The sequence below is a fragment of the Orycteropus afer genome, unplaced genomic scaffold, assembly GCF_000298275.1.
Source record: "Orycteropus afer afer isolate SDZICR_OR568_19922 unplaced genomic scaffold, OryAfe1.0 scaffold00089, whole genome shotgun sequence".
NCBI classification, from domain to species: Eukaryota; Metazoa; Chordata; class Mammalia; order Tubulidentata; family Orycteropodidae; genus Orycteropus; species Orycteropus afer.
Window position 1 is genome coordinate 3348695 of NW_006921676.1, and position 20316 is coordinate 3369010.

The 20316-nt window shown below is 36.7% G+C and overlaps 1 protein-coding gene across 1 annotated transcript in view; it reads right to left on the reverse strand.

Annotated features, from left to right (window-relative positions):
- Nucleotides 1-1965: 1965 nt before the first annotated feature.
- Nucleotides 1966-20316, reverse strand: part of CDC16 (cell division cycle 16) — a 48614-nt gene continuing 30263 nt past the window's right edge. The window contains exons 14-18 of the mRNA XM_007942374.2: nt 19410-19473; nt 15998-16059; nt 14350-14485; nt 12628-12718; nt 1966-2225 (exon numbers count right to left, since the gene is read on the reverse strand). Coding sequence (XP_007940565.1) covers nt 1966-2225; nt 12628-12718; nt 14350-14485; nt 15998-16059; nt 19410-19473 — 613 coding nt within the window. The remainder of the gene's footprint in view (nt 2226-12627; nt 12719-14349; nt 14486-15997; nt 16060-19409; nt 19474-20316) is intronic.

Genomic DNA, 20316 nt, shown 5'->3' on the forward strand with positions numbered 1-20316 from the left:
AGACGGGTTATGGGATGACATCAAGAACACCATCCATGAAGAAAGCAAAAGACCATTAAAAAGAATGGAAAAAAATGCCAAAATGGATGTCAGAAGAGACTCTGAAACTTGCTCTTGAATAGAGAAAGCAAATGGAAGAAATGACAAGATAAAAGAGCTGAATAGAAGATTTCAAAGAGTAGCTCGACCAGACAAAGCCAATTACTATAATGAAATAGTAAATGCTTCTTCCATTTGCAAAGACCTGAAGTTAGAAAACCAACAGGGAAGAACACTCTCAGCATTTTGCAAGGTGAAAGAACTGAAGAAAAAATTCAAGCCTCAAATTGCGATACTGAAATATTCTATGGGCAAAATACTGAATGATACAGGAAATATCACAAGAAGATGGAAGGAATACACAGTCACTGTACTAAAAAGAACTGGTCGATGTTCATCCATATCAGGAGGTGGCATATGATCAAGAACCAATGGTACTAAAGAAAGAAGTCAAAGCTGCACTGAATGAATTGGCAAAAAACAAGGCTCCAGGAAATGATGGAATACCCATCGAGATGTTTAAACCAATGGATGCAGCACTGAAGGCACTCACTATGCCAAGAAATTTGAAGACAGCTACCTGGCCAAACTGACTGGAAGAGATCCGTATGTGTATCCATTCCAAAGAAAGGTGATCATATAGAATGTGGAAATTACCGACAATATCATTAATATCACACGCAAGTAAAATCCTGCTGAAGATAATTCAAAAACGGTCACAGCAGTGTATTGACAGAGAACTTCCAGAAATGCAAACTGGATTCAAAAAGGGATATGGAATAAGGGGTATCATTGCTGATGTCAGATGGATCTTGGCTGGAAGCAAAGAATACCAGAAAGATGTTTACTTGTGCTTTATTGACTATGCAAAAGCATTCAATTGTATGGATTACAACTAATTACAGATGACATTGGGAAGAATGGGAGATTCCAGAACACTTAATTGTGTTCATGAGGAACCTGTACATAGACCAGGAGGCTGTCATTCAAACAGAACAAGGGGATACTGCATGGTTTAAAATCAGGAAGGGAGTATCCTTTCACCATACTTATTCAATCTGTATGCTGAGCAAATAATCCGAAAAGCTGAACTATATGAAGAGTGTGGCATCAGGATCGGAGGAAGACTCATTAACAACCTGCAATATGCAGACAACAGCACCTAACAACACAATTTGTTTGTAAAAATGGTTACACCCTTGAGACGTTATGATTCATAAAGACAAAAGCCTCTTTCACAAACGGCTTCACAGAGGTAGACTAGGCAAATTATTCAGTTGTGCATCCTAAGATAACTTAGGCAAACCGAAAAGCATTGTACCACAAGCCCCATGTGGCCATCCATGGACAAAGATATTCGTCAGGAGGCAACTTCACATCTAGGGGCTGTTCAAATATAAGATACTCAATAAATTCTAGAAGATTCTGACTATGAGCCAGGAACCAGATTAAATTCCTTAAGATTAGATCTTGAAGTAGGGCATCACTTTTATTCTGAGGGAATAGAAAGATATAGTCACAGCTAAAGCAGCTTCTAAATGGAACAAAGGAGCCACAGTGAAGAACTACTGTGGTTTTTAGAGTGGTAAAGGGTCCTCTTCATGCCACCCCCTACAAGTCAGATAATAAGCTATCAAATGATTTAAAACTGATTTTCAGAGAAGCTGTCTTCTACAAATCAATGAATCAAATAAATAGCAATTTTATTATTCTTTATTCTACTACACGTAACTATTTTGCAGGATCAGAAAGCCAGAAAACATCTGTTGCAAAGGTGTGCTATCCAGTCTTAAAGGCACATCTCTGCTCCTAAATGTAGACATTGGGATTCATGTTGAAAAATAGGAAATTCTTAAAACATGACAAGGATGTGAGAAAATACTAACCTATACTATAGCTAAATGGAATCTGGACTACCGTCTGGAATCACGTACTGTGGTCTGACATAGAGGTCTCTAACATCATGTCACTTTCATTCATTTCTATTTCAAAAGTTTCTTCCAAGGAAGGCCTGGAATCTGGAGTTTTTCTTGAGGTTTCTAGTGGTGCAAGCCCTGTTTCTTCCACAGTCTGTTTTTCTACTTCAAATTCCCTGAAATCCCACGGAGGTGAAATAATGTTTTTTAGTGTCTTCATTGTATGTACATCAAAGTCATAACATTTTAATTTGTCTTTAATGTCTGCTCCTAAAAAGAAAAAAAGCCATAATTAGAATATGAAATCCATCCATTCATCTGTCCTTTCCAACATTACATAGCAATGCCTCCATCATTTAAGTCAAACTGCGCTTTTAAGAGCACAAATTTAGAACAGAAGGAAAAAAGTCATTCTATTTCCCATTAAAAAATAAACCAAAAACCTTTTATCCTCTCTTCTAATGTTTTTCTTCCTTTTATTTTCCATCATCAACAAGGGGGAAGTTGGGAAGGCTTTTAGAAGCATGCGCAGTTTCAGCACCAGTGTGGCTCAGTCTTCACATTCCTCCATGAGCCCATTGGAATACTAATGGAGTTACGCTGTTTTGTTAGCAGTTACAGATAAGGGCTGTTTGTCATATGCCTGTTGGGCACAGCCATTAATCTTGTGCATACAGAAACCACAATGAAGGAAAACATATTTTCCACATATCAAAATCATAAGAATGATGATAAAAGAGACTTTGAATAGATATATTAGGTTCAATCGTTTCTGACCTTCAAGAAACAATAATTTTACATAGTTCAAACTAACAGGTTTCAGTAATAGTGTTTTGGCAGATAATGACATGCAAGCTTTCTTTTATTTTAATGAACAATGAACTAGGAAATCTCCTTTGTAAGAACATTCCCTCTCCAAGAACAGAGAACATGCCTATCTTACTCATTATTGTATTTGCAAAAACCAAACGAAACTCACTGCTGTCCAGTTGGTTCTGACTCACAGCAATCCTTCCTTGGGTTTCCGAGACAGTATCACTACAGAAGTAAACTGCCCAATCTTCCTTCTGAAGAGTGGCTGGTGGGTTTGAACCACCAGCTTTCTGGTTAGTGGTCAAACCTTAGGCACTATACCACCAGAGCTCCTACTGTATTTCCAGATCTTACTTAAACCAAACCCAACTCACTGCGATGGAGCTGATTACAACTCCTAGTGATCCTATAGGACAGAGTAGAATTGCCTTGTAGGGTTTCCTTATAGGGTTTATGGAAGCAGACTGCCTCATCTTTCTCCCATGGAGCAGCTGGTGGGTTTGAACCACCAACCTTTTGGTTAACCACACAATGGTTTAACCACTGTGCCACCAGAGCTCCTAGATCTTATTTAGCCTTACATATATTTTGCATTTAAGCCTCACAACTATTCCTTGAATAAATGGGGAAAATGAGGCTCAGACTCATGCCAAAATCACAGAGCTACTGAGTGGCAGAGCTGAGATGACCTAGGGTCTATCCAGTGTCAGAGCTCAAACTTCTTTTATTTTTAATTTTTATAAAGTGAGCTATAACATACAAACAGTAAATTACCCTAGCAATATGTATGTATCCACATAATTACCATCAGGCCAAAACAGAGAATATTTCCAGCACCTAGAAAATTCCCTTGTGCCCCTTCCTAGTTAATACTGCCACCTTTCCCAAGCCAGAAGTAATCATCATTCTGACTTTTCTAACATTGACTAGTTTTGTTTACATTAATCTTCTTACAAATGGAATTAATCAGTATATATTCTTTTTTTGACAGAATGAGATTCACCCATGTTACTTCATGATTCAGTAAGTTCTTTTAACTCTGATGCAATTTTCTATTGCCTGAATATACCACAATTTATTTTTCCATTCTGTTGGTGGGCATTTGGGTTGTTTTCAGTTAGGTACCACTATGAATTGCTACATCATAATATCAATATGGTAGATTACATTAATATTCTGCAGTGAATCACATCTCCAAATATACAAATCCTTTCACAGTCCTTCCCATGCTGACTCCAAGCTTAATTATGTGACTTGCTTTTCTTCAACATATATGACAGCTTTATTAGTATATAATTCACAAGCCATACAATTCACCCATTTAAAAGTAAACAATTCAATGTCTGTTTGTTTTTTAGTATATTCAGAGATGTGCAACCATCACCACAATCAATTTTAGAACATTTTTGTCATCTCAAAAAGAAATGCTGTACCTATTATTAGGCCTTCTCTAATCCCCCCAAAATCCCTATACACAACATCAAACAACCACTAATCTATGCTTTTGTGACGAGATTCTTAGTTTTTTTTTTTTTAAATTTTCATTGTGGGGAATTATCTAATAAAAATTTTGCCATTTCAACTAGTTTCACGTGTACAAATCAGTAACATTATGTTCACCCTGTTGAACCACCACCACTATTCATTTCCAAATTTTTTCCTTATCTAACAGAAACACAGTACTTCTTAAGTAATTCCTTCCAATTTCCCCCTCCCACCTGCCCTGGTAACCACTAATAAACTTCGGTCTCTTTGTATTTGCTGATTCCAGATATTTCATATAAGTGAGATCACAGCATATGTCTTCTGTGGCTCATTTCATCAGTATGTTTTCAAAGTTCATCCATGTCATAGCATGTATCAGAACTTCATTTCTCTTTATGACTAAATAGTATTCCATTGTATGTATAGAACACATTTTATTTATTCATTTACCTCCTGACAGACATGAGTTGTTTTCACCTTTTAGCTATCAAGAATAATACTATAATGACCATTCATATACAACTATCTGAGTACCTGCTTTCAAGTCCTTTGGCTTTACACCTAGGAAAGGAATTGCTGGATCATATAGTAATCAAGGGCACATAACAACAACAATAGTAATTAAATTTTTAACTTCCCAAAGAGCTGCCAAACAACAGCTGTACCAATTTACACTCCCACCAGCAATGAACAAGTGTTCCAATTTTTCCACATCCTCATCAACATGTGTTATTTTGTTTTTCTGATAACAGCCATCTAGTGAATATGCCATACTATCTCATTGTGGGTTTTTGATTTGCATTTCTCTAATGACTCCCTGGGAGGAAGGTTGGGCAATCTACTTCCGTAGTGATACTGCCTTGGAAACCCAAGGAGGAGTCCCTAGAAGTCGGGTCTGACTCGACGGCACGTAACAACAACAAACGACTCATGATGTAGAACATCTTTTCATGTGTTTTTGACCATTTGTGTATCTATTTTGGTAAAATGTCTATTCAAGTCTTTTGCCCATTTTTTGACTGCATTGTTTGTCATTTTGCTGTCAAGCTGTAGGAGTTCTTTATATAAATGTTCTCAATATTCAACACTTATCTATGATTCCCAAATATTTTACCCCATTCTGTAGTTTGTCTCTTCATTTTGTTAATAAAGTTCTTTGATGCACAAAAGTTTTTAATTTTGATGAAGTCCAATTTATGTTTTCCTTCATTTGCCTGGGCTTTTGATATCATATCTAAGAACTCATTGTCAAAAAGTATGACCCAAAGCATTAATTATTTGTGTTATTCTGAGTTTTATGGTTTTAGTTCTTACATTTATGACATTGATGTATTTTAATTTTCATATATGGTGTGAGGAATAGCCCAACTTCATTCTTTGTAGGTAGAGATTCAGTTGCCCTCAAAACTAAGACCTACTGCCATCAAGTTACTTCAGACTCATAGTGAATAGAACTGCCCCCACAGTGTTTCCAAGCCTGTATATCTTTACAGAAACAGCCTGCCTCATCTTTCTCTGCAGAGTGGCAGATGGGTTTGAATCACTGACCTTTTGGTTAGCAGCCAGACGCGTTACTATGCCAGCAGAGCTCTAATTCTCCCAGGACTATTATTGAAGAGATTATTCTTTCACCACTGGATGGACTTAACATCCTTCTCAAAAACAACTACCCATAGCTGGACTCTTGATTCTATTTCACCGGTCTGTGTAGGAGCCCTAGTAGCACAGTGGTTAAGTGCTTGGCTGACAACCAAAAAGTTGGCTGTTTGAATCTGCCAGCTGCTCTGTAGGAGAAACATGTGGCAGTCTGCATCCATAAAAATTTATGGAATTGATATGAATTCCATAAAGATTTATGGATTTGAAAACCATATGGGGCAGTTCTACTCTGTGGCATAGGGTCATCATGACTTAGAATTGATTGCATGGCAATGAGTCTGGGGTTTTTGGTTTTGGTCTATGTGTCTATTATTATACACAGACTGTTTTGATTACTGAAGCTCCCAGTGTGTTTCGAAATCATGAAGAGTGAATCCTCCTACTTCGTCCTTTTTCAAGTTTCCTTTAACCAATCAAGGGCACCTGCAGTTCCATATATGTTTGAGGACTGGCTTTTCCATTTCTGCAGGAAATTTTGATAGGCATTGCATTCAATCTAAAGATCACTGGGTAGTGCTGACATCTATAATATTAGTCTGCCAGTCCATGAACACAGAATATCTTTCATTTAGGTCTCCTTTAATTTTTTTTAAATGCATTTTATTGAAATATAATTTATGTACAGTGAAATACACAAAACTAAAGTGACATGGGTCAATGCTTTTTTTTTTTCCCCTCAGTGTTCCCTTCCCTTCCCTCTTACCCCTGGCAATTAACAAAGAAGGTTTCCCTCCATATATAAACCTTTCCTTGACCCTCCACAACAATGAACTAATAGTGTATTTGTCCTTCTGTGATTGACTTATTTCACTTAGCATAATGTCCTCCAAGTTTATCCATGTTATGCGGTGTTTTGCAGACTCTACATTATTCTTTAGTGCTGCATAGCATTCCAGTATGTGTATGTACCAGAGTTTGGTCATCCACTCTTCTGAATATGGGCACATACGTTGTTTCCCTCTTTTTTGCTATTGTAAATAGTGCTGCAGTGAACATGGATGTGCATATATCTATTCCTATCCTGGCTCTCACCTCTCTAGGATATATACCTAGTAATGGGATTGCTGGGTCAAATGGTACCTCCAATTCCAGCTTTCTAAGGAATCGCCATATTGCTTTCCACAGTGGTTGTTATCACTTCACAATCCCACCAGCATTTGTTATATTCTGTCTCGTTGAACCTTGCCATCAGTGCTGGGGTAAGACAATATCCATTGTTGTTTTGATTTGCATCTCTCTGATGGCCGATGATTGTGAGCGTCTCTTCATGTATTAGCTGGCCACCTGAATATCCTCCTTGGTGAAGTGTCTATTCATGTCTTCTGCTCATTTTCAATTGGATTGTTAATTCCTTCGGTGTTGAGGCGTTGGGAGTTTTCTATAAATCTTGAAGATAAGTCCTTTGCCAAAGATGTAATTATCAGCAAATATGAATTTGTTGCTGTCATTTTTGTTATGTGCTTTTTCGTGGTGTCAATTTCTTTGTTCCATATAATTTTCTATGCTGAGCTCATTTTGTTCATGAATTGTGTAATCACTTCCTTCACTGCTACTGTTTTAGTATTTGCTGAATATTTATGCTGGCCCTCTTTTTTATTTTGATGTGAAGGTTTATAATTTTCTTTGAGGTTACCCTGTGATTTATAGTTTTCTTTCCAGGCTTAGAACAGTCCATTCTATCTTGTAGTTGTCTTGACTTCCCTACCATCTAGAAGTTCTGTAATGACACAGTTTTTTCCCTCTTTTTGGTTTGTAGTTGTCCTCATTTGTCAATTGACATCTCTGATTCCCTGTTTAAAAACCTGGAAGACTAATTAACTTTGGGTTCTTCCAGAGCTGGGTTGGTTTCTAGGTTATATCATCATGTGTGTTAATGGTCAGTTATTGTTGGTTCTCTGTCCAAAGGGCTCCCTTTAGCATCTCTTGTAAGGTTGGTCTGGTTTTAACAAATTCCCTTCGTTTCTGCTTATCTGAAAATGTCCTAATTTCACCATCATATTTGAGGGACAATTTTGCTGGGTACATAATTCTTGGTTGGAAATTTTTCTCTTTCAATGTTTTATATATACCATCCCATTGTCTTCTCACCTGTGTCATTTCTGTCGAGAAATCCGAGCTCAGTCTTATTGGTTGCTCCTTGTAGGTAACTTTTTGTTTTTCCCATGCTGCTTTCATGATTCTTTCTTTGTCTTTGGTTTTGGTGAGTTTGATGATATGTCTGGGTGATTTTCTTTTGGGGTCTATCCTGTTTGGGGTTCACTGGACTTCCTGAATGGATATATTCTCATCTTTCATCATACCAGGAAAATTCTCATTCAACACATCTTCAACAATTTTCTCTGTGGTTTTATTTGTCTCTTCCTGTTCTGCAATTCTGATTACACATAGGTTATTCCTTTTGATGGTATCCCACAGGAACCTTAGGCTTTCTTCATTTTGTTTTGATCTTTTTTCTGATTTATCCCTTTCCAAAGTAGTGTTCAGGTATTTGTCTTCAATCTCCCTAATTCTGTCTTCCATTGATTCAATTCTGCTCCTTTGCCCATTCAATGTCTTGTCTATTTCTGAAAATTTAGTATTAATCTTCTGGATTTCTGTGTGTAGATTTTGTAACATTTCTAATTTTTCATGTATTTTGTCATTTTGTTCTTGAATTGTCTTTTGAAATTGTTCTAGGGTTTTCTCTGTGTTTTCCTTGATCTTTCTCTCAGTTCGTTGAAGATACCTAAATATAATTCTTTTGAATTCCTTATCAGGGAGTTCCAATGCTGTATCTTCCTCAGGGATGTGTTTTGGGTCTGTATCCTGGTCCCTTGTTTCTCCTGCTTTATCTTGCTTCTTTGTGTGAATTGTGATGCTCTGTTGTCTCTAAGGCATTGTGACGTTTTTGTTTTTATATTTAATTGGTGGTTATATTTAATTATTGGAGTGACTTGCCCACGATTTTCATTTTCTTTGTATGTTATCTACGCAAGCAGAGTACTGTGCTGTGCTCCTCTATTCACTAGTTCACAGCACTTATACACTCACCACCTGTCTCCTTTCCTGTTGTCCCTGTTGACCTTGGCAAACAGAGCCTATTCTTAGGTCCTTGGAATCCTAATGAGAATGCTATCACTTTAAAATCCAACATGGTTGCCACTTGTAAAGATTCAAAATGACTGTGCCCTCGGTTGCTTTAAATATCTAAAATAGCTGCCGCTGGTAAACATTCAAAATGTCTGCACCCTCAGTCACTTTAAATATCCAAAATGGCTGCCACTTATAAACATTCAAAATGGCTGCATCCTCAGTCACTTTAAATACTCAAAATGGCTGCCATGTGTAAGCAATCAAAATGGCTGCCCCCTCCAGACAGAGGAAAGTCAACAGCTCAGGTTGTCTCCTACCTTACTGTTTCACTTCCTAGTCATAGGCCACCAGTGCAGTTGTCCCTGCAGCCCTTGGTGACCAGGGCTGATCTTTAGGTCAATTCTCAGGTCCCAACACCACTTGGAAATATTCAGGCTGTTGGTCCCTGAATGGATATATTTATCCATTTATCAGAGTAGCTCACAGTCTGCAGCTCAGACTGTCTCTGTATTCACTGTTTTCATTCAGGTTTTTCCACTAGTTAGTGCCTAATCTTCTTCTGTATAGTTCCTTTCAAAGCTCAGGGCTCCCGGATCATCTTCTGTATCTCTGTCAATTGTTTTTTCTTTTCTTTGTTGTAGAGGGTCTGTGTCACTTGTCTGCCTATTCCTCCATCTTACCGGAAGTCTCTCCTTTAAATTTTTCCAGCAATGTTTTATAGTTTTTAGTGTACACATCTTTCACCTCCCTAAAATACTTATTCCTAAGTATTGTAATCATTTAGATGGTACTGTTCCAGAGCGAATTCATTTTCCATACATCAGTTCATACACGTTTTGTTTCATGACATTGACTGCAATCCCCATGATGTAACAGCTCACTTCCCACTTCCTCCCTGTGGTTACCTTTTCCCTGTGTCCTTCTTTCATATGCATTCCTGCCCTCTGAGCTATCTCCCTGTATATACTGTCCTTCTGATCTCCCATGGTTGATTATTCTAAGGAGTATGCCTACCTGGTATAAATGTTCACCTTATATGCCTGTCTATTGTTTAGCTGGAAGCCATAGGAGTGAGTTCAATTCCAGGCCCAAAGGATGACTAGGGGCCATAGTCTCAGGGGTTTCAGCCAATAGTCCTGGTCTTTTCTTTTATAATTTTGAGTTCTGTTCCACATTTTTCTCCCACTCTATCTATGACCTCCTATTTTGATCCCTTTCCAAGTGGTTGACAGTGGTAGATAGGCACCATCTAGTTCTTCTAGATTTAGGGTCACGTAGACTGAGGTTCACATGGTCTACTAGTCTCTTGGACTAATTTTTTCCATGTGTCTTTGGTTTTCTTCATTCATTTTTGCTCCAGACAAGGATAGACCAATTGTTACATCTTAGATGTCTGCTTGCAAGCTTTTAAGACCCTAGTTGCTACTCACCAAAGTAGGATGTAAAGCAATGTTTTTGTGCAGTATGTTACGCCAATTGAGCTTGATGTCCCTTGAGACCACAGTCCCGAGCCCATAAATAGGCTCAGTGACTCATTCCCTCAGAGTGTTTGGCTGTGGCTAAGAAGTTATCATCACTTTGCCCCATTGGCTCTATTATATATATATGGACATTCTTCTAACACATACAAGTATGTATATAGAAATACTGTCTGCTGGAATTCTCTTCTTAATTTCCCTTTCAGTTTGCCCACTGTTGATGTATAAAAATACAACTGGCTTTTGTGTGTTGACCTTGTACAGTGCAACTTTGCTAAATTCATTTATTAGTTCTAATTGCTTTCATGAGGATTCTTTGGGATTTTCTACATATAGGATCATGTCATCTGCAAACAGGGTTCGTTTTACTTGTTTCTTCTCAATTCAGATACCTTTTATATCATGTTCTTGCCTAATTGCTCTGACTAGGACTTCCAGTATAATGTTGAACAGCAATGGAGAGCAGGCATCCCTGTTTTGTTCCTAATCTTAACAAGAAAGCTTTCAGATTTTTTCCACTGAGTCTGATGCTAGCTTATGGGATTTTCATAAATGACCTTTATTATATCAAGGAATCTCCCTTCTACTCCTAGTTTCTTGAATGTTTTTATCATAAAAGGGTATTAGATTTTGTCAAATGACTTTTCTGTGTCACTTGAGACGATCATGATTATGTGACTTGTTTTGATGAATGGAATGTAATGGAGGTGATGCTGTTAACTTTCAAGTCAGGCCTCAAGAGATTGTGAAGCCTCAGTTCTTGTTCTTTAGAACCCTGAAACCACCATGCCATGATGCAGTCTGGGATAAAAGCCATGTGGAGAGAGGTCCAGCTGTCCTAGCTGGGCCAGCTGGGCGTCTTTCTACAACACAGTGCTATTCCAGCTATTGTGCCTGAGATCCCAGACATGAGAGAGACCATCTTAGACCATGTAGTCCCCAGTCAAGCCACCTGCTGACTGAACCAGGTGGGCATGAGTGAACCAGGTGAGACTAGCAAAAGAACCACCCAATCAACCTATAGAATTGTGAGAAATAATACACCTTTGTTGGTTTAAGCCACTAAGTTTTGAACTGGTTATGCAGCAACAGAAAACTGATAGAATAGGCTTGTTTTTAACTTAAGTAAATATGCTAAACAGTTTTTCAAAGAGGTTGTACCCATTTATAACCCCACTGATTACCAATTATATGAGAGTTCCACTAAAGTATCAGTACTTTTAACCATTAGCCATTCTGGTAGGTGTGCAATGTCATTTCATATCGTTTTAGTTTTTCTGGTAAGTAATAATGTTGAGTATCTTCATTTTACTTAATCAATATGGATATCCTCTTTTGTGAAGCATCTGATCAAGTATTTTGCCAATTTTATGATTGGGTTGCTTAACTTTTTCTTACTGATTTGTGGGTTTTTTTTTTTTTTTTTTTAATATTCTAGATACAAGTTCTATGGGTAACTTCTTTGAGTTTATGCCATTCCTTTTCACGCTGAGTGTTTTTTTTTTAATGAACAAAAGTTGTTAATTTTATTGAAGTCCAATTTATCATTTCTTTCCTTTTATGGCTTTATGTTCTGTTAAAGATATCTTTGTTTACCCAAGGTCCAGTTCTTACTTTTCTAACCTTTATGCAAACTCCTCAAATCATAAGTAAATAAGTGCCCAATTACAGCAATTTGATCTATTATCTCATTATTTGCTTATCATTACAAACATAAAGAGTTTTATGTCAGTTAAGTGAATAAATGGTCACTTACTAATATTCCACAGAAATGTGGAGATTAACATTATGCTATTACCTGAATTATGACATATTAAGGCCAGAGTTCTTTCATTCAAGTTTATTAGAAAAATGTCTCTAAGATTTATTTTTCCATTGTGTAATTAGATTGATCTTTCTACAACACAGTGCTTTACACATATCTTATAAAGTATTCTGGAAGTACTCAATGTCAAACTGAATAGACAGTTGATGAGTCATTACTTCCTCCAGCATTCTTCTACAAAATAACTAGAATTTTTTGATATTAATGTAGTTAGAAGGGTTAGGAAGATAAACTTAGAACCTTAAATAAGAACATGAGAAATCTGAATAGAAATGGACTATGAAGAGAAAAAATTTTTAAAAATGGGGGACAAAGCCAGTAAGAATAATTATAATCTTACCAATATAAGCTTCAGAATCACCAATGTACATTTCGATGCAATGACCAAGCATTGTAACAGAAAACGTATCATCTCGCCTAAGACCAAGTGCCTGGAAAAAAAAAAATTCAGCATGGTAATTAAAAGAAAATATATGTATATATATTTATATTTTGTTTAAAAATATTCCTATTTGATTCACTTCAAAAATACTGCAAGGAAACAAAGGTGGGAGTAGAGAGGTATTGTTATTGGGGAGATAGCTAAAATAAGATTGAGTAGAATAACAGTTGAAGTTGGTGATAGGTACAATGGGTTTCATTTTACTATTTTCCCATGTTTGAAATTACCCCTCCAAAAAGATTAAAAAACTCTAATCTCACAAAAGCCCTCTAAGTCATACTAAATAAATCACAGAAGAAAGGTAAATTAAATTATACAATATTCAAATACACACATTTGAAAGATTACACAAGATTAGAAAAGCTGCTTAGCCCCAAGTTCTGACTAGCTTAGTGTTTTGGTTATCAAAGTGGCATTTTGAGACTCTATCTAAGAAAATCACCTGAACATTTTTAATCAACCCTTGAAAATCAGTTATGAATCTACTACCCATTAATTTATTTGAAATTTCACATATACTTATAGTTTACCTCTTCCTACAATATCATTATTTCATTGATTCTAAGACCCATATTTTTTCAAACGTTAACATTTCTGAAACCAGGGTGTCTTGCAATTGATGGCTTACTATTGCTGTGGCCAGGCAGCAGCCACAATGTGGATGTCACTTCCTGTGCAGTGTGAATTTGCTTGTTATGCTTGATAGCAAGACTAGACAATTGACATTTTAGTTAACAAACCATATATATAAGGAACACTTAAAGAAGATATATGAATCCTGGATGTTGTCTAAAAACCTTCTGTTGCCACTTTTTAGTAAGATTAAAAGAATGGAAACATCAAAATATGCAGGACAGTTTCTATGGTGTGGAGGAAAATCAAGAATGGAATATGTGTGATGGCACTGGGATAATATTTTGGGAAAAAAGAATACTGATTATCTGTGTACTCTGTGTACAACACTGATTCAGAATCATCAGATGCTGAAGAATTGAATAATCCATTCATTTAACTTGTATTCTTCTTTTCATGTGTACTGGAGTAGTATCTGATAAAACCCTATGTCTAAATATGCCCAAAAGAACACTCTTAAGTGTAAAAAATTTAAGTGATAGCAAGGTATTATGTTAAAGTTTAATTGTCAGCATTTTTTTTTTTTCTTTTTTGAGGTGATCTCACTTATTATCGGTGTCTTAGATTCGATGCAATGTGGGTATGTGGAGAGATTCTTTCTTTGTGATAAATGTAGATTATCTTGTTCATCAACTAAATTGATCTAAGCAAATTAATTATAAGAGTCATGAATAAAAGACTGGCGCTCCTACAGGGCTTTTACTGTGTGACAGATATTTTTGTACTCTCCAGCCTAAATCTAACACCAGGTCAAATGAACATTTATATGACTCATTGCACATTTATGACAAGTCTCACATTTGATGAATTTGATGAATACTACAAAACATATGTATGCTTTTCTATGCAAAGAAAAATATAAAATACAAGGTAGTATAAAGAATTTTAAAATGGTAAAGAAATAAAACATTGCCTAGTAAAGATCTTTTCAAAAAGTAGTAGAAAATGCTAACCAGATTTAACATCAGATACAAACAAAAGACATACTGTGTGAAAATAGTCAATAGCATTTTCAAAATTGCCCATCAGGCTATGTATATATCCTATAGCAGAGTAGGTGGATGCATTTTGAGGAATTAACACCAGTGCCTGGCGGTGGTAATCCAATGCTTCATCATACTTTCTATGAAAGAGGGAGGGAGCAAAAGGTGGAAGGGAGAGGAAAAGGGGAAGAAGAGAGAGAAAATAATTAATGATGACAATAAAATGACTGAAGTCCTAAGTCAAGATTAGTACTATTTATTAAAAAAATATAAGAAATATCTTCCTATGCCAGAATAACAACTTAGACTGTAACTTTCCTCTATATTTCATTTCCATGTATCTCAATAGGTCCTTGAAATGTATTTTCTTGGCATGCTCACTCAGTCAGTTGAGGAGACTCTTACATGGATACTTGTATTACTTTTTTTTTTTTAATTGTGATTTGGTGAAAATTTACAAAGCTAATTCATGTTGTATTACTTCTGATACTTAGAGGGGGACTGGAACCAGAACCCCAATCCTTGACTCCTAGGCCCATCCCTAAACTTTCAATACCAGGAGTGGTTAAAAACAAAACAACTAAGGAGTTTTGTTTTAAGGTCCATAAGTTATTCATAACAATATTCCCCAAAGTTCTCTGGAAAACTTTCCCTAGAAAATCTTTTGTGAAGAAAAGGTTCTGTTTTCAATTAAGTTTGTGACATGTTACAGCATTTTCCAAATGTGAGTTTGGGAAATGCATAAGAAAGACTCCAAGAAATCCTACAATAAAAAACTCGTTAAATTTTATGTAACTTAAGAGTTTCCCAAATTTATTTAACCAATGAATCCATTTTTTAATTGCCATCTATTTATCACAATACAAAACTAATGTCTACTAGGAAATAATGAGTTAGAATATGAATATGGTTTTAATTAGATCCTACCATCTAAATTCTGCTAAATTAATTTTGAACACTACAAAATTTTTAATATAATTATAATTTCTAAATTAATATACATTTCCAAAATAAAATTAAACCAACAGAGATAAATAAGAACAATACCATTTTCTATGCTTATTTTATCTGAACAGCCAAGAATAAGAAAGCTGAAGAGCCTCCTCATGAAATAAAAAATATGGAAACCCACTAAAGCAAACCCACTGCCATCAAGTTAATTCTGACTCACAGCAAACTTTTAGGACAAAGTAGAACTGCCCCATGGGGTTTCCAAGGCTGTAAATCTTTGTAGAAGCAGACTGCCTCATCTTTCTTGCGTGAAGCAGCTGGCAGGTTCAAATTGCTGACCTTTTGGTTAGCAGGTGAATGCTTTAACCATTATGCTAGCAAAAACAAAAAACCAAAAAAAAAACCCAAACTCACTGCCATTGAGTCGATTCTGACTCACAGAAACACCCTTTGGGTTTCTGAGGCAGTAAATCTTTATGGAAGTAGATTGCCCAATCTCCCTTTGGTGGAGTGGCTGGTGGGTTTGAACCGCCAACCTCTAGTTAGCAGTCAAATGCCTTAGGCACTATATCACCACAGCTCCTTTTATGCCACCAGAGCTCCTTAAAAAAATATGGAAAAGGCTACACAAAACCAAGTAAACTTTCAGTCACAAAGTAAACTTTCAGTCACAAAGTCTGAAAATGCTCTCCTTTACTTACTTAAGTTTTCTACAGACATGCCCCAAGTTGTTCAACAAAGGTTCCCATTTGTCGACTGTTACCTAAAACATAAAGCAGCATCAAACCTATGAGGTATATACATTACTTTTCAACTTAATTTGTTTGCAATGAATTATCTGACATAAATTTATGCAAGTTGGGTGTCTCTCCTCTTGCTCATATAGCACTCTCTGTATGCCTCTACATACATTTGTTGGTTTCATCTTTTTTTCCTCTAGATGAGATCTCTTGAGGACTGTATTATTTCTGTATTTCCAGTACACAGCACACTCATGTCAAATAGCCTATCTATGCTAAAGGTCAAACTTTGAACCTCCAACTTTTCTCTAACACAGCAGATCTTTGTATCTGTCTGTCTACTAGGTAGTTCTACTTAGAGCTCTCACAAGCACTTTCAACTCAATGTGTCACATACCACTTATGTCTCTCCTGCCAACCCAGATCCCTAATCTCATTGTCCTTCTAGGTGTCCTACTATGCTGATGCCATCATTGACCCCTCCCTCTCTTACCTCTCTTATCCCAAGAGTTACCTTGTTTTGTTTACTCTACCTTGCCTACCCCATTAACAAAAACTCTGTTTGGGGCCACAATCATACAAGTCTCACCATCTCGCCCCCATCTTAAACTTCTCTTGTTTTCTCACTATCGTCAGGTTAAAGTACAAACCCTTTATCATCATTTTCAAGGCCCTTACCAACACTTACTTAACTTTCCTGCCTTATTTCTCAACATTCTTTATGAACATAAAATCCAAGCCACACTGAATTAGCTCCAATTTCTAAAAAAAATATACCACATTTTGTACATATCATTCTCTATACCTGAAACACCTTTCCCCTCACTTTCGCCTGGCTAATGCTTCATCACACTTCAGTATGAATTGGAAGATATTTCATCCAAAAGACATCCTCTGTTATTCAAGTTGGGCTTACTCTCCCGTAGAGGGAGAATACCTTAATTAAGCTGCATGGGTACCTTAATTCCCAACCAGACATTTTGTACATGGTATTATTACTGCCAATTTCCTTGTCTGTATTTCCCAATAGATCTGAGGGCAGGAAATACCAAATTAGTTTCTTGCTGCATCTCAATGCCTAGCTCAGAGACTAGGACATAGTAGGCAACTAAATGAGTAACTTATACCTCTCTAACTCTAATGAGAATGGCGCTAGGAAGTACAGCCCACGAGAATGAAAAACAAATCCTTTAATTATGCTTAGGCATTATTACCTTCTTTTGACTATTTTGACATTTGCTGCAGCTTATAACTAAAATCAAGTATATATTTTTTTCCCTCTTCATATAACTTTTAATGGTTATTCTGACACTTGGATAGTATTGTGCTTTCATATTTAAACCTGCTACTTTAAACTCCTAGAAGATTCTGAAGTGCCCTATGAATATCAAGGAAAAAACCGTTTCAATTTTAGGTATGGCTTAGGATAACCCACCCAAATCCACTGCCATCAAGTCGATTCTAACTCACAGTGACCCTACAGGACTAAGTAGAACTGCCCCATAGAGCTTCCAAGGCTGTAAATCTTTACAGGAGCAGATGCTTCATCTTTCTTCCATGGAGCAGCTGGTGGGTTCGAACCGCTGTCATTTTGGATAGCAGCCAAATGCTTTAACCACTGCACCACCAGAGCTCCCAGGATCGTGCTTCTCAAACTTTACTGTACATGAGCACCACCTGGGCTAAAATTCAACTTCTAATTCATCGATAGGTCTTGGATTAGACCTGAGATTGTGTTTTTAACATGTTCTCAGGTGATGCTGATGCTTCTGGCCCAGGAAACACACTTTGAGCAGCAAAGGCCTAAGGCATTCAATTCCTTGAAAATTGACAAGGTGGCAGATGGCAATCTTATACTAACAAAAACATATTTATTATACAGAACCACTTAAGACTCAGCTGAGGAAGAACATGCTATATATACATACATGTGCAAACAAAGGGAAAGATAATATTTTTCAAAGTCTTATGACAGTTCATTGGAGACTAAAATTTAAGAAGGAGCTCTGGTAGCATAGTGGCTCATGCATTTGACTGCTAACCAGAAGGCTGGCGGTTCAAACCCACCAGCCACTCCTCGGAGGGAAGATGGGGCAATCTACTTCCGTAGTGATACTGCCTCGGAAACCCAAGGAGGGGTTGCTATGAGTCGGGTCTGACTCGATGGCACATAACAACAACAACAACATGTCTACAAAGACAAGCAGATTGCCATTTTTCAGGAAAACTAAAGAAGCTAACAGTGAAAGGAGAGACAACTGTGGGCAACTGCATAAAATGAGAAAAGAAAATCAGAAGAGTAAAACAAGGTAAATATGAGTAAAAAGAATCAGAAATCAGAAGAGTAGTAACACGCAAATTCCTACATGTAGAAGTTTGTAATTTCTAAAATTATTATTCTTAAATAGTATCAGTGTATAAATAGCCTTCCTTGTGAGAAAGTTAATCGAGGAGCACAAACCCATGGGTTACATCTGTTACACAACAGAGCCTAGTTAAAAATTTTCAAATATAGAAAGGTACAGGTAGGGAACTACAAACGAAGTATCTGAATTTTAATGACATCTCACCCTATTCCTACAGAAGTAGAATCTGCTGCTATACTGTATTTAACCTCAATCAAAGATGAGCCTATTCTAAATTCCAGAGAAGAAAGACATACTATGATAAGATCCTATAAATTCATTGCTGTCAAGTGGGATCCTACTCATAGCGACCCCTCCTTCGGTTTCTGAGGCAGCATCACTACAGAAGTAGATTGCCCAATCTGAGCAGTGGCTAGTGGATTTGAACTACCAGCAGTCTGGTTAGCAATCAAATGCCTTAGGCACTATGCCACCAGAGCTCCTAGTGCTCATCAATTTCAACTAACCATCCAATATTTTCAGTTTCCAATAGCTATCTGATATATTCCAGTTACCACCACTACCACTAGAGTCCTCTTTAGAAACACACACCCAACACCTGCTCTCTCGATTAGAAACAAATCACTTTGTACCATGTAATCAAACAGTTACTTGACAATTCAAACACCAACAAGCCATTTGGTATGATAAATGTTAGGTGATTACTGTAGGCAAGAGGGATTATTTGGCAATGCTATTTCCTCACTGGAGAGTAAACACACTTAGATTTGTGTTGTTAGTTGTTGTTGTTATTTGCTGTCGAGTCGGCCCCGACTCATAGCGACCCCTCCTTGGGTTTCCAAGGCAGTATCACTACGGAAGTAGGATTGCCCAACCTTCCTTCCGAGGAGTGGCTGGTGGGTTTGAACCGCCAGCCTTCTGGTTAGCAGTCAAGTGCCTTAGCCACTATGCTACCAGAGCTCCCAGATTTGTGTACATATACATATATACAAATATTCATAGAATACCTCATTCCCAATTGCTTTAATTTTTTCCAAAGCATCAAGAAACCATTTTTCTGCTGTTTTCCAGCTAAAATAGGGGGAAGGAAAGGTTGCAGGTTATTCAAAATTATAAACATTTAAGAAACGTCTGAAAATCTCTTTCTAGTAGTACTAAGGTGAAATGGGATTTGGTATGAGTTGATTAAAATTAAAATTTAAATCAGGTGAATTATTAATTTTATGGTGTTCACATAACACATGCTTAAGATCTTAGGAGATGTTAAATTATTATACATAAAAACAAAAAAAGCTCCAAACTTTAATACCTAGATAAGTCAATTTTTGGAAAACACATACATACAACTCATAAATAACAATAGAGGAATACAAACTTACTGTTTTTTCATTTATGTATAATTCAATGCAAAGGATTATAAATATTTTTCTCTTGTGTATGATACTGAATTGTTTATTTTATAAAACATCCAAGGCTACAGTAAAACCTTGACTGAACAGGACACTCAGGGATTGAGTCACTCTAACTAGTTTAACATTTTGACCAACTGGTAACAAAATACAAAATACAGGTAGTCCCCAACTTATGATGGAGTTCTATTTGACATAAGTCAAATACCTGAGTTTTACTTTAGTTTTCATCATTATTGCCTTTATAAATTTGATCTTCATTTGTCTTTGGGAGTTGGAAACATTACATCAGAGAATGATAACATCAGTAAATTACAATGTATGTAGTATATATTACTAAGGATAAGATGTACAGAAAAAAAGAAAAAAACAGACAGTCACGGTCCTCAGTGCAGTTCATCTTAACTCAAATACCTCATTAAGTTAGGGATGACCTGAATGGTGAAACCTGTGAGAGCTGGAACTCAATGGGACTGCCCTGTTTTTCTGGGTCTGGCAAGTTTTC